This window comes from Artemia franciscana, chromosome 7 (genome assembly GCF_032884065.1).
Source record: "Artemia franciscana chromosome 7, ASM3288406v1, whole genome shotgun sequence".
In the NCBI taxonomy this organism is placed as follows: Eukaryota; Metazoa; Arthropoda; class Branchiopoda; order Anostraca; family Artemiidae; genus Artemia; species Artemia franciscana.
Genome location: NC_088869.1, coordinates 60066831 through 60082145, shown reverse-complemented (window position 1 = coordinate 60082145; position 15315 = coordinate 60066831). Strand labels below are relative to the sequence as shown.

The 15315-nt window shown below is 33.0% G+C and overlaps 1 protein-coding gene across 3 annotated transcripts in view; it reads right to left on the bottom strand.

Moving 5' to 3' along the window:
• Positions 1-323: 323 nt before the first annotated feature.
• Positions 324-15315, bottom strand: part of LOC136029554 (Golgi pH regulator-like) — a 58291-nt gene continuing 43299 nt past the window's right edge. For all 3 annotated transcript variants that reach the window (XM_065708030.1, XM_065708032.1, XM_065708031.1), the window contains 4 exons: positions 12618-12799; positions 10671-10856; positions 6395-6460; positions 324-793 (listed from right to left, as the gene is read on the bottom strand). In XM_065708030.1, the coding sequence (XP_065564102.1) occupies positions 581-793; positions 6395-6460; positions 10671-10856; positions 12618-12799 (647 nt within the window). In that variant the 3' untranslated portion in view covers positions 324-580. The remainder of the gene's footprint in view (positions 794-6394; positions 6461-10670; positions 10857-12617; positions 12800-15315) is intronic.

Here is a 15315-nt window from a genome sequence, read left to right as displayed (position 1 = left end):
AAAAAGAAAGTGATTTTGGATCGGCAACTATAGTGTTTAATCTGTGGTGGAGAAACAAAGCCAAGAAATTGCTCTTGCAACATTTTTGTCGTTGAAGCAACCCAAATATTTCATATTTCCAAGGCAGTGTAAATTCAGTTTTCATCAGCTTCGTATAAATAAAAAAGTACTACAGAAACTTAGAATTACGATTCAAATCCCCTCTCTAAAAAAAAACCTTGCCACGTTGGCGTTTCTTTTCGTTGGCTGTATAGGCAGCCATTTATATTTAAGCGCTTCAACCAACCCTCAACGTTAGAAATAAAAAACATAGAAAGATAATATACGAACCTGACGAAAATTTATTCCAAAAACATGAGTATATACAGCTTTACATTTTGTCACAGAAGTAACAATTTTGTCAAAATGAGTTTAATTTTTCACTAGTTGGCGCCTGCTTGTGAAGAAGATAGAGGAAGAAGAAGAAGAAGATAGAGAAGTAACAATTTTGTCAAAATGAGTTTAATTTTTCACTAGTTGGCGCCTGCTTGTGAAGAAGATAGAGGAAGAAGAAGAAGAAGATAGAGAAGTAACAATTTTGTCAAAATGAGTTTAATTTTTCACTAGTTGGCGCCTGCTTGTGAAGAAGATAGAGGGTCACAATAGAAGAAATGGCAGATATTAAGAAAATCACATCAAACCACCTGTGATAGAAACTGAACTGCAAATCCCCCAGCACTTGAGTAATTATTTGTCGATATTCTAAAGGCATATTCATTCGCATTAACAGCACAGATGATACAAAGTACATACCCTGCAAAGAAAACATAAATCAATAAATATCAAAAATTGTATTAACAATAGACATCTGTGCGGTTTTAAAAAGGATTAAATAAAAAAGACTAGTTTTTTTAACTGAAAGTAAGGAGCGACATTGAAACTTAAAACGAACAGAAATTAATCCGCATATGAAATGGGTTGTACCCTCCGCAATCCCTCGCTCTTTACGCTAAAGTTTGACTCTTTGCCACGATTCTACTTTTTAAAACAATTAAAACTTTAGCGTAAAGAGCGAGGGATTGCGGTGGGGACAACCCATTTCACATAAGGAGTAATTTCTGTTCGTTTTAAGTTTTAATGTCGCTCCTTACTTTCAGTTAAAAAAAACTATTTTTTTTTATTCAATATCTGAACGTTTTTGAATTAATGCATGTTTGATTTTGGCTCTCCGCACAAATATTATTAAAATAAAATTTGCATGTTAATTCTTTTTTTTGCTAAATGGCTTTCTCTTAGTTTTGATAAGACGGGTTTGAGAAACAAGAGGTGGGGAAAGAGGCCTAGTTGCCCTCCAATTTTTCGGCTACCTAAAAAGGCAACTAGAACTTTTAATTTTTAACGAACGTTTTTGTTAGTAAAAAATATACGTAACTTAAGAATTAACTTACGTAACAAACTTTTATATTCTTATATTTTTATTATGTATATGAGGGGGTTTGTCCCATCGTCAATACCTGGCTCTTTACGCTAAATCTTAAGTTTTGTCCCAATTTTTTAAGAATGACCCCTGAATCAGAAAGGGCATAGAATAAATAGTTAAAATTACTAAAAATACTTTAGCATAAAGAGCAAGATATTTATCTCCTCCTAAATACCTCGCTCTTTATGCTAAAGTATTTTAGAACCCCTCATATACGTAATAATATCTGTTCGTTTTAACTTTTAACGTTACTCCTTACTTTCAACTGAAAAACTTTTTCATGCTTATTTTTTCATTGTTTTTTTTTATAGTAATGCTAGAAAATCCTGCGCCCTTTTCATTGAATTTCTCTTCCCCCATGACATATTTTTCCAAGGAAAGATCCTCCTACATAGCTCCCTCCCCTCAACCCCACACCCAGACCAAAAAATCCTCCTGAAAACGTATGTACACTTCTCAATAACCATTACTGTACGTAAACAATGGTCAAAGTTTGTAACTTGCAGCACCTCCCCCAGGGACTGTGGGGGATTAAGTCATCCCTAAAGACATAGTTTTATGGTTTTCGACTATGTGAACAAAATGGCTATCTCAAAATTTTGATCCGTTGATTTTGGGAAAAAATGAGCGTGGGAGGGGGCCTAGGTGCCCTCCAATTTTTTGGTAACTTAAAAAGGGCACTAGAACTTTTCATTTTCGTTAGAATGAGCCCTCTTGCGACATTCTAGGACCACTTGGTCGATACGATGACCCCTGGGAAAAACAAAAAAAAGCAAATAAACACGCACCCGTGACCTGTCTTCTGGCAAAAAATACGAAATTCCACATTTTTGTAGATAGGAGCTTGAAATTTATTTATAGGGTGCTCTGATACACTGAATGTGATGGTGTGATTTTCGTTAAGATTCTATGACTTTTAGGGGATGTTTCCCCCTATTTTCCAAAATAAGGCAAATTTTCTCATTCTCATAACTTTTGACGACAAATAATAAATTTGATGAAACTTATATATTTAAAATCAGCATAAAAATCCGATTCTTTTGATGTATCTTTTAACATCAAAATTCCGTTTTTTAGACTTTTGTTTACTATTGAGCCGGGTCGCTCCTTACTACAGTTCGTTACCACGAACTGTTTGATAAAGGATGTGTTGGCGAAATTTCCACTCATAGATTAATAATTGAGAAGTGCCTAAGTTGTCAAACACCTTCGGTCCTCAGTTTTATACGTTGATTATGAGCAAGCCTTCGATTCTATTACTACTGCGGTTAAGGTAGGAAATGGGGTTAGCAACTCTTTCCGTATTATCAGGAGTTAAGTGGGTTTGTGTTCTATCCCTTTTTATACGGATCATTTTGATGGATATTGTCTTAAAGAGCACAGGAAAGGCAATGGGAGAACACGGAATCAAATGGGAAAGAAAAAATTTCCTGGATTTAGATTATGCTGATGATTTATGCATCCTAGATGAAAGCGTGAGCAAACTGAATGGACTTTTATAGGTTTTGCAAGTTCAGGATGCTAGACCAGGTTTGAGAATTAATGTTAAGAAGGCTAAGTCGCGAATGCTAGGAATAAGTGAAGATGAAAAGGTGTAGTTGGGTAACAAAAGATTGATCAGGTGGAAAGCTTTACTTCCCTTGATAGCATTCGAGCAATGATGACGTTAAAAGTAAAATATTCAAGGCTCAGGGTGTTTTTTCAGTTAAAAAAAAAGTTTGGAAGAATAGGATAATAAGTCTGCAAACGAATAATAGAATATTGGAAGCTACAGTAATGACAGTGGTCAAATCTGATTTTGAAGCGTGGGCGGTCCGAAAAACGGATGAAGATTTGCAAAATTTTTTTCCAGAGAAATCGCCTATGGATTGTTCTGGGTACCCGACTGACTGACTGCATTTCAAACAGTAGGGTGTACGAAGAATGTGGTTCAATCGCGCTTTCTAGGGCTATAATGAAAAAAAGGTTGGGATGGCTAGAGCAGGTTGGGGCGGATGAAGGCTGACAGATTGCCGAAGATTATCATTTTCGACCAACTGTTGTCCACGGTTTATGTGGGAGGGTGTAAAGAGGGAGGCTTTGAATAGACTGGGATGGAGGAGCGTGCGTAGCTGTGCTGGCCTTATGTGGCTTAGTACTGCAGTGAATTATTAGTAGTAGTAGCTAATATGCAAAGGATGACTAAACACTAAAGTATACGAATTCTTTTCTCGGTCATATAAAACTATACACATACCTGATTATCTAAACTGTTTTTATACAAAAATAAAACAGTTTCCACAAAATTTTAAACAAAAATTAAAAATAAAACAGTTTCCACAGAATAAAAAAGTAGAGCCATACTTAATACTAAAATACGTAGAAATAGTCATATAACGCTACAAACTTAAGACGAACGATATTTATTATCAATGAATAAATGAAATCCGAAAAGAAGTAGCAATTAAAATGAATAATTAAGTCAAACATAAAGACAAACAGATACTGCTATAGATGAATCAATGAATCCTAAAACAAACAGAAACGAAAATTTATATTCGAGTAAACCTAAAAATTCAGAAAAAGAATAGACTACCACAAACAGAAGTAGAATTACTGCCCCTTAAATCTTCTAAAGGTTAGGATACATTTAAACTTACCCAAGGACAATTTATCTTTAGTATGTTTTTTATTAGTCGAAACATCGACAAAAAATGGATAAAAAAGGAACAACAATCCTAAAGGTTACTAAAAAAAGCTAATAAAATCACACTGAGTTTTTAATAGATAATGAATTTCCAAAATTTTCGATTTCACGGTTTCAATATTACAAAAGAGAAAATATATAAATGTATTTCAGTTCCATTAAAGCCAAATGATGCACCAGTATTTAAAAGGTTTAGGGGGAAGGGGCAGTAGTCCTACTTCTAAATGTGATAGTTTCTATTTGAAGTTAAACTTGATTATTCGTTTTGTTTTCTGTTCGTTCTGGAATTCATTTATTCATCTGTAGTAATACCAGGCATTTTTAGCATTTATATTATTATTGTGAAGCAAATATCTATTGATTTTAAGTTTCATTGATTTTTTTTATGTGAAAACACGTCGGTGGATTGAAAATGCGTTTTTAGCCTCTCCCCCTATGGAGCACGGGGTTCTATTCCCACCGCCAACACCGTATCTATTAGTAAGTTTCCATCAACTTGCACAACCATGTCAAAATTTCTTCAAATATTTAAATCACCATGTAAGCACTGGTAGTTAAGCACCGGTAAGCACCGGTAATTTGAGCACAGACCTCAAAGATGATTTTCACGGGGTTCTATTCCCACCGCCAACACCGTATCTATTAGTAAGTTTCCATCAACTTGCACAACCGTGTCAAAATTTCTTCAAATATTTAAATCACCATGTAAGCACTGGTAGTTAAGCACCGGTAATTTGAGCACAGACCTCAAAGATGATTTTGATTCCCTTCACACGGAAACATTTCTCAATTTGTTCTCTAGAACGATGGGAGGTGGTTTTCTCGGTATGGATTGTAATCTTATTGAGATCAACCATTCGATTAAAGCCTTGCCTGAGCAGCAGTATCATCAGCTAAATATCCCCAAAACTAAACTATGGTTTATAAACAATAATAATAACAATTTATCTTCGCTCTCTTTCGATACATTACAAAAATGCAATAAAGGAGTACAAACAAGGAAAAAACACAAATAATTAACGATTATACAGTAGAGTGACCAAAATGTCTAATGAAGAAAGACAAACAAGTAGAAACTTATCAACACTTAAAGCAGAAACTTAAATCAATACAAGACACAGGACTTATCAGTTTTACCACCCGTTTATAATAGATGGTTAAGCGAAAAGTCGGATAAAATATGATCCGACAATAAAATTTGATAGATAAATATGGTTTGAATGTGACCTACCTAAATCTGGCCTTATTTTAAGAATTTCAAAAATTAGAAAAGATAATACAAGGAAGCAGTATTACTTAGGAAGAGACGGGAAGGTATGTCACCTGTCACGTGGTAGTGACAGGTATGAATAAACCCATAGCAACTTTGGTTACACGAGACAAAATTCCTCCTTTTAGTTAAATTCTAACTTGATGGATATTAATTCTAGAAAGAAGCATTTCTTCTCTTTCTTCTTCTATAAGAAAACAAATGGTATTTTTGTCTCATTCTTTTAAAAATGGTGAAAAAGATGGTTACGCTGATGTGCCCTTCAAATGAAAAAAAATAGTGAAAAAGACGGTCACGCTAATGTGCCCTTCAAATGTAAAAAAAAATAGTGAAAAAGATGGTCAGTCACAAAAAGGAAAAGAAAGTGTGAAGAGTAGTAGACTACAACTTTACCGGGGATTAACGGATATTGTTCAGCTATATAGACTTGGTTAGTTCTATAACAGAATCCAATTAATTTATATTATTTTTAGTATTTTATTTAAATAATTTCGGAATGGATTTATTCCATTCTAAATGGAGAAGCCTATTAGGCTTAGATCACTTGTTCGCCTGCGAGTCCAAGCAAATTAAGCCCCCCTTTTCACATACGAGTCCAGTCAACATTGTCCTTCATGAGTCAAACCAAAAATCTCGATCATCTCTTTCTTCTATGGCTATCTACCTTAGTTCTATCCTAGGATGGATGAATGGATGATAGACAATATCCAACAACAAGCAAAAATGACATTATTTTTATATAATCCTGAAAAAGGCTATGCCAGCTTCGCCTCTCACTCTGACTATCTGTCTTGGCTTTGTCTCCAATTGACCAATGGCTTAGTGGCAACTTGATTGTAATTAAAAAATCTTATATAAATTCAACAAATTTTGATTTTTTTTTAATTCCAGTTAATCGTGGTGATTAACCATATTGAATCAAGTTAATTATTAACATTAATCCAAAAAAAATGACGAACAAAAGTAGTAGAATACTTACCATGACTTGTGCCAATGCCAAAAGGATTATATTTGAAGATTTGCTACTTGCTATGGCGTAGAAAAACTAAAAAAAAAAAAAATGGAAAAGATACTGAAAAACTAAAGAAGATATAACATTACAGATAGCCTCGTCAAAGAAAAAGAAAGAGCAGAATTAAAACAACCTAGGTTGTCCTGGGTCGACAACCTAGAACAATTTCAAAACCCTCAGTTTAAAGACTCGGAATCCAGACTAGTCAAAGAAAACCAAAAGGAAACAGTGATTCTCGAGCAAATTCAAAACTGCGCTTGACAAAAGCAAAAAAACGCTCCACTGATGATGATGACCCGAGGAAGTGGTTCTACCGAACCACTCTTCTATTATTATAGGTTTGGACCTTGACCTAGTGAGCTAGAAGAAGGACCTAAACCAATTTACGGTATGAACCTTGTTGTTGCACTCTCTTAGCCAATGAACCGGAAACTATTTGTGAACCGAAGCTAATTATTTTTTCCTTTTCAGTATAAATATCTCCTTTTTTGTTGTTGTGATACACTTTAGTTTTTCTGCTCATGACGGTCATTTTATATGTGATGAAATGTCCAGAACTTCTTTTATCTGTTTTACAGTCTAATAAAAGGACTTACACTTATTTGAACTGTTATTTGTTCGTCATGTCATAGAAATGCAGCGTGGTCTTCGAAAAAAATACCTACGTAAGGCTAATACCCAGGATTTTTTTTTTGGGTGGGATCTTTTACAAAAAGATTTTTTTCCGGGGAATTTTGCAAAAACTTTAGAAAAATATAAAAAAATTGTTTATTTTCATTTTTGTTATTTTTTACGAGTCAGACGAACCATTCAGGGGGAAGGGTTAAATTCCCCACCCCCTGAATATGGCCTTGGCCCCTGGGCCTTGTGAACATGCCCCAAATGGACAGTATAACGTTTAGGATAAGACACAGGCTTCCTAAAATAGGTCAATATTATGTTTTCTGATCAGCCCAAGGGTTATATCCGCCAGTCCTTGCCTCATGGAGGCTTCAACGGGCAAAAACATAAAAGTGAGAAACTAGTTCACCGAAAAATGAGGCCTGGAAAAAAATCTATTTTTTTGGAAAAAAACGGCTTGGAACTTATACGCTGATCAAAAGGACTTACTAAACTTAAGATATTTGTGATCAGCTTATACCAAAAAAAAATAAAATAAAGATTTACAACGCATAGACAGTGCGCCAGCAATTTTTGTTTCTTCAGTCAAATGGGCCCCTATCCAGAAAGAAAATTGACGCTAAATATGATTTTGGTTTGCTTTCGAATGGCTTGCGATTTATTTTGCTTTCGAATGACTTGAAACATACAAGGCATCATATGACCATATAGCCCTCCATGGCCAACGGGACCTCACTGATGACAGAAAAAAAAAAGAATCTAGGCTCGTCTATTTGTGACGCATAAAATTTGCTTTTCCTTGTTTTTTTTTTCTCTCTGATTGCCATCATTAGTATAGTACTTTCTCTTCTCAGCACCCTTGAAAACAAAAATCAAAATACTGATAATCTATCCAGCACAAAAAGACCACACAAAAGATTACAAGGTAAGTATTGCCGATTATTAATTAGTTATAAATTTAGGAAAATGCATAAAAAAAAGCTTTGTATACTTTAAAGCCTCCATTCGCTTCCTAAGGTTAGTAGCTTGGTCCTTCAGCACCAGCAACGAACCTCTACAAAAATTTTACAGATAGCCAAAGAGTTAAGTTAAAGCTTAAAAAAAGATTCTAGCATTAAAGAAACAGATGCGCCCCTCAGCCCAAATATCGCCACGCTCAAATTTAGCTCGAAATTTATTTAAAGTAATATATATTTCCCAATGTTTACTTTTTATCTCACTAATTTCAAAATTAATCCACCAATCAAATTTGTTTTGCATAGTAGTGTCGACTTTATCCTAAGTATATACCTAAACGTCAGTAATATTTTAATTTTTTTCTTTTTTTTTGAATTGCATGTTTATAATCTAAAAATATGTAGTTCTGTATTTAATAGAAATTTAATGTACTGTGGTGGTGAGGGTATTGTAAAAAAAAGTCCTAAACGTTTTTATTAAACGTCCTATTACTCTCGTAAACGTCAGTAATAATTTTATTTTACTTTTTTTTGATGGCATGTTTATAATCTAAAAAAATACAGTTCTGTATTTAATAAAGATTTAATGTACTGTGGTGATGAGGGCATTAAAAAAAAAATAAAAAAAAAAAAAAAATCTTCGTCTAAGGCACTGTACGGTGTAAGATCCCTATCATTTGATCATGTTACATTGCTATTCTTTGTCTTTTCCATTTATAAGACATTAGTAGGTGCTTATCCAACAGCTTTCGTCGAGTTTTGTTTCTTTTACCCCATGTTTCCTTCTTGTTTGTTTATAGAGTCCGTGTTATCCGAGTTTTTGTACTCTTGGTCCACATTACCTTGGACACCAGCGGCTCTACTGAAATTCATGAGAGCTAAGTTATGAAAGAATTCATAATAAGCTAAATGCAAAGAGCGACCCATTCCAATAACACACCATAGAAAAAGAAAAGAAAATATATAATGTTTATACTATTCTAAAGTCTTTCTGTATTTACTATCTTTTAATATATAGCTTTTTCTATTCTAGTAAAAGAAAGATTAGAATAAAAATACATCTAAAGAATATCCATACTATCCATAGAGATTAAAGACAAATAAAATAAACCCCTTAAAAGAAAATAAATAACATAGTTTGACCGTTTGTCCCAATTTTTTAAGAACGATTCCTGAAACACCGTTGAATGAAGGGCCGTTTAATTAGAATATGTAGCTTTTTTAATCTAAAAGCTTCACCGTGAAGAACAAGGTATTGACGAGGGGCAACCCCTTCATATACAGAATAATTTGTGTTCGTTTGAAGTTTTAATGTTGCTCTTTACTTTCTGTAGAAAAAGATTGTTTTTTTATTTAATCAAGATACAAGATCAATCAGTATGGTCAAACAGTTACTTTTGGCACAGAAAAAAAAAATCAAATGATAGTTTCAACTTAAATCAAACTGGACTAAGCGATTTTTTAAAAAAACAACAAATTTTCACATGAAAGCAAAGACACTAAAATAACAATTTAATTAATTAATAATTAATTAATAATTAATTAAATATTAATTAATTAATTAATAATTAATTTAATTAATTAATCCAAAGATCTAAGAAGATCTTTGGATCCACAATTTTGTAGACAGGAGCCTGAAACCTTTACAGTAGGGTTCTCTAATATTCTGAATCTGAAGGTGTGATTTTCATCAAGATCCCTTGAATTTTTATGGGTACTTCCGCTTTTTTCGAAAATCAGACAAGTTTTCCTAGGTAGCATTAAACTTAATGGGTTTTATATATTCGGAATCAGCATAAAAGTCAAATCTTTTGACATACACTACAAATTCTTTTTTTTTGTTCTGGTTAATTTGGGCCAAGTCGCTCCTTACTTACTCTTCGTCACCACGAATTGTTTGAAACTTGCTTTTGAATACGGAAAAATGTTTGATTTTACTTATTTTCACGAAGGAAGGAGGGTTCAAGAAACTATGACTCCATTATACTCCTTCTTTTGCAATATTTCAAGAAAACCTGTGTAGTATTTTTTCTTCCAAGAGATTTAGAGACAACCATTTCTCACAAGACAAATAGTCAAAATATGTTATTTATTATCTTTTAAGGGGTTTCTCACGATTATATAATAAAAAAAAATTGCAGCCAAAAATTCTCTTGTGTACACGCAATTGAAGTTATGACGTAAATAATGACGAAGATTATACAACTTTCCTATTATTAGCTGAAGCTGTGAGATGTAAGGACACTTGAGACTCTTTACAAATTTATTTGATATGTGATTTTGGATTCAAAATTGTTTATCAATGTGTTTTTCAGTTGATTTTTTTTCTATATATATATTATAATTCTGATGACGAACGTAGATTCTACAGCCGAAATATTCGCTTAGGTTGTAATCACTGTGTTATTCCCTGTCTTTACAAATTTTCTCAAAATCTTCTCTTAATTTGCAATGTGTTCACATTTCTATTCACTGACAAAAGCAGGGGGTCCCAATTAACTAAAATGTAGGGTAGACCAGCACGGTGGGATTTTTTCAAATTCTTTCCTTTTTTTAATAAAGAAGAATTCACAATTTATTTCATTTTAATATTATTTTTCTTCGAGTTGCCCTAAGGCGCGTCATCCCACCTCCCCTATTCAACTTGAATGAATTGCAACTCTTACCTTTGTCAACGTCAAAATGAAGCCTCTGATAGATGTCAGCACTATAGCGCCTATGAGAAAAAATGACACATGTTGACTCCAAAATGTCACATCAATGTCAATGCTCATCCAATGCACCGCAATATGTATTCCTTTAGTCACAGGATCTATTCTTCCAACACGGTCAAAAATAATGTTTATTGTAGACTGAAATTTAAATCATATAATTTCAATACTTATTAATTTTATAAACAAAGTATGTCTAATACTTAACTTAAGACTTATTTGTCGTACCTTATTTAAATATATGTATACATATAAGTAAAACAATATGCAATTTAACATACGATACATTTGCATATGTACATTGAACATTAAATATAAAAATATACATATTTAAATATTAAAATTATTACATATACAAAAAAAAGCCGTTCAAACATACATGAACTGAATAATAAATTCTTTTTGAAGTTAAACTGAAACCCATACAATAAATATTCTGCAATGGTTACATTTAGTGGTTCGCACATCGGCATCATCCTAGAACTTAGATCATAACATAAAGAGCGTAATGTTTCAATCTGTTCTTTTTCACTCATCAGAACAAGTATCTTTGTGAGTCATTTGTGAGTATCTCATTTGTATCATATCTTTGTGTTACTTCCACCTGTTCTTTTCTACTCATCAAAAAAAGTACCTTTGTAAGTCATTGTAAGTCATTTGTGAGTATCTTATTTTTACCGGCCATTTGTATATATCTTTGTGAGTCATTGCGAGTATCTCAATTTGTATCAGTCATTTGTGTCGTATCTTTGTGATACTTCAACCTGTTACTTTCGACTCATCAGAAAAAGTATCTTTGTGAGTTCACAGTAGCCAATTATAAAACAACAACAAATAACCTTACCTTAGATGATGTTGTTTTACTAATCCAATCAACACTCAGGTGTGTCAATTGCAACAGGGAGGCCTTTCCTCTTTAGAATTGTTGGCTGTCATCCCTATGTTTTGAACAGTAAATTTGTTTTGGTACTTTCATTGAAAATATTAAACGAACAGCAAATTAGGCCCTACCTTACATTTCAAAAGTTACATTTTATTTGCATTTCCATTTAAAAAAAATGAAAAAAATCATCACCCCCTCCCCCCTGCGTTTTCATGAATTAATACCCCTTTCAGCTTTCTATTATCAGAGTTTAGATTAACGAGTTTAAACCAGCTCAGCTCCTTTTTTTTATTCTTCTTCCTCTTTCATAAAGGGGAACTTGAGCAATTTAATGACATTCACAGCAAAAATTATAAATAAAAAAACAACAACAACAAAAAACTGGACAGAACAAAAAATGATAATAAATGAATGAACAACTTTTCAATATCAATAAGTTTACAAAAAGACTAAGCTACTGCCCAAAAATGCTATCCTTACCAGAACTTAACAGTTGAACAGTATTTGAGGATTTACATCAATCTCAGTTGTCGACCACTCTTTCTAATTCTTCCACACCCAAAGTTACCAATTCTTAAATACCGTATTTCAAAATTTCAAAATGACATATCAAATAAAACATAATAATTATCTAATTATCTAACACTCTAATTCTCTAAAGGGCCAGAGCTTACCAAATTATTCAAAAGAGCCCCCCCCCCTGGAATTCCAAATTTTCCTTAATTTTTTGGCACTTTTTTTTCCAAAATTACATAGTCAATTTCGTCCTCTTATTATCCCATTCCCCCCCCCGCCGATAAAACCCTTGTATTAGCGTCTTACCCCATGGTTCAGCAAAGAGTAGTATTTCCCGGAAAATCCTTATCACAATGGCAAAAATCATACAGAACATGTGTTTCTGAATTATATACAGATTAAAAAAAAAATGCCTTATAAAAAAAATGAACCCCATTTCCACCAAAAGAGGTTGAGTCGCATCCCGAAAGAAAATCGTGGATATGTAATTTTCTAATACTTACAATAAAGATCTTCCAAACGCAGTAGGCTGAAAAAAAATATCCAAGACAATTGAAATATTTCCCTTTGAATGTTTTTGACCATTCATTCCTCTCTTTCATTGCTTGTAAATCTACCAACTCCAAAAAAAGCTGCCTCGACAATTCCTCTAGTCCCTTGATTTCCTCTAGAAGCCCAGAGACATCTATAAAAAGTAATTAGTTTGAGAAACATTCATTACATTTATCATTTGTTGTTATGTCATGTTATGTTTTTTTTTTTTTTTATTCCTTGAAACATTTTCTATTAATATTAATGAATTAAAGGTTATGTGAGTCAGATAGGTGCGCAAGATTTTTTTTTTCGGGTGGGGGTGGGAGCGAAGCAGTAAGAAAAAACTGTTTTTCAGGGTGGGCCCTGTAATAATAAAAAATAACTTTATTTGATTTTTTTTGCATAAAAAGTGCCGTGAAATTTAGTTTTTTTTTTAGGGGATTCGAAAGAGAGGATCTAACCCTTGAACCACCTCCCCCCCTTTGCGGACATCCTTCATGTGGATATTATGATGCTGGCAGCATTGTCCCAATATAATAGTAAGCTCAATAGTAAGCCAATAGTAAGTCAAATTGGGAAAACAACGTCTTACCCTTTAAAAACGGTCAAGGAGAGATATTATTGGTTTGGCACAATAATGATGAAATACTTAAAATCAGAATGGCATCAGAACATGATAACAAATCAGAAAAGAAAAGTTATAATAAAATAAGCATAATAAACGGCCAGTTAGACTTTCTCTCTACCTAAAAAGAGATAAACAGTAATATTTTTCCAGGCCGAGAAACTGCTTTTCAGGGTGTAAACCATTTTTCTGATGCGTCTGAACTTACCAATCAAGTCAAAAGACTTACACAATTTATTTATCAATATAGTTTATTTATTAATATATTAATGATTTTTAAACTATTAATTTAAGAAAGTTTAATATATCTATTAATTTCTTTAACTTATTTAATCAATTATTTAAGGTTTATAAAGATTTATTTATTTATGTTCTCTTGCAATTTTTTTTTATACTTTTTTCACCCAGTTCAAGGGTTTCAATGTTTCAACGCAAGACAACAACTATACTATCATTCGATAATTAATCTTGAGGTTTTTCAATTTACCGGATTAAATTCTGAAGTTTACTTTGTCTTTTTTAGGTTAAAAGTTAGAACTAGGTGAACTTCCTGGTATGGCAAAAATTTTTCCTTTTTTTAAGTAAATTTGTATCATTCCTGAAGAAAGAGTCTAGGCAATATCATACTTCAAGTTCAGCGACTGGATAGATGTAAAACTAATGATATAAGTAAATTGATCTACCTGTCTCAGTTATAGCTGTAGAACTGCGATAAAATTACATGTCCCATAGGGAACGCAAAACTAAAATTAAGGGAAAAAAATTGACATTTTTTTTTCGAGTGGCCAAGTTCATGGAGGCGACTTTTTTTAATAAAGGTAAGAAAACATTTCGGACGTTCAAATAACCTACTAATCTGTACATCTTAATTATCCGTTTGAAATATAAACATTTGGTTTGGCTACTTCTAAATTTTAACGAGTCCGAATCATATTAATTCTAAACGCTTATTGAAAGTGTATTATATAAGAGGTATACTACACTTATTAAATTAAATATAAAGGGAAAATGTTTGAAATAAGGAACAAATAATACAGTATCAATTTTCCTTTATTTTTATTAGTTATTCTGTTTTTAGGTAGTTTTTAATTTTTAATCAAACTTGTTCCTTTAAAAAATCTGTTCTGCACCGACAACATATGTATGTTTAAGTTTTTATTTTTATCATTCACAAATAGATAAATAAATAAAAAAAACTGGAAAAGGGTTTGCCATCTCACTAAAGCTACGTAACTACTAACTTATTAAATAAAATGTTGTAAAACCGATCCAGTCTCCATCACTCCTTAATAATCAACTACCCCTTCCGCACCCTGCTTTCACCAACGCACCTCACCCACAAAACATTCTTCCCCCATCACCTCACAACCTATAAGGGGTTTTCGGTAACAGCGATTCCAACGGTACATTTTCATTTTCGTACAACACCATCTTCAAGCGGTTTCAGGCTATTTTTGAAATTCCCTTAAATTCGTGTCCACAATAAATTTTCATCATTAGGATTAACGGAAAGAAAAGTTGCTATTTCCGAATCAACTTCTAAAAGCGGTTCTTCCCACCCAACTGATTCTTTCGAAACGTTCTTTAAATTGTTGGTTACTATGGGTAGAGTTGGTATGATCTAGGTTGCATCTGACGCTACTGCAACCGTGACTTATTCATGAATACTCAGTTAGCTAAAAAGTCCTTAAACCCCATTATACCCCATTTGTGAAATATACATTTAGTTCATTTTCATTTAAGAAAGTAACAATGCGACACTGATCGAAGGAGGTTGAAGAAGAAGGTTACGCTCTGTTGACACGGACAAGTATCGTACATACTGTTCGCAAAGGGGGGTCAGAGACGGGGCATATGCACTGTTTGCGTAATTTCTCAGGAGGCTATCATGAATATAGTTGCACCACCAAAAGGTGTTAATTTAAGTTCTGATTGCATATTCAAACTGAAATAATTGAGGAATATTTTTTTAATATGTAGGCTACTAATTTGCCTTTCGCGTATTTACGAAAAGGATAGAGACAAATATAAACAGTATTTTC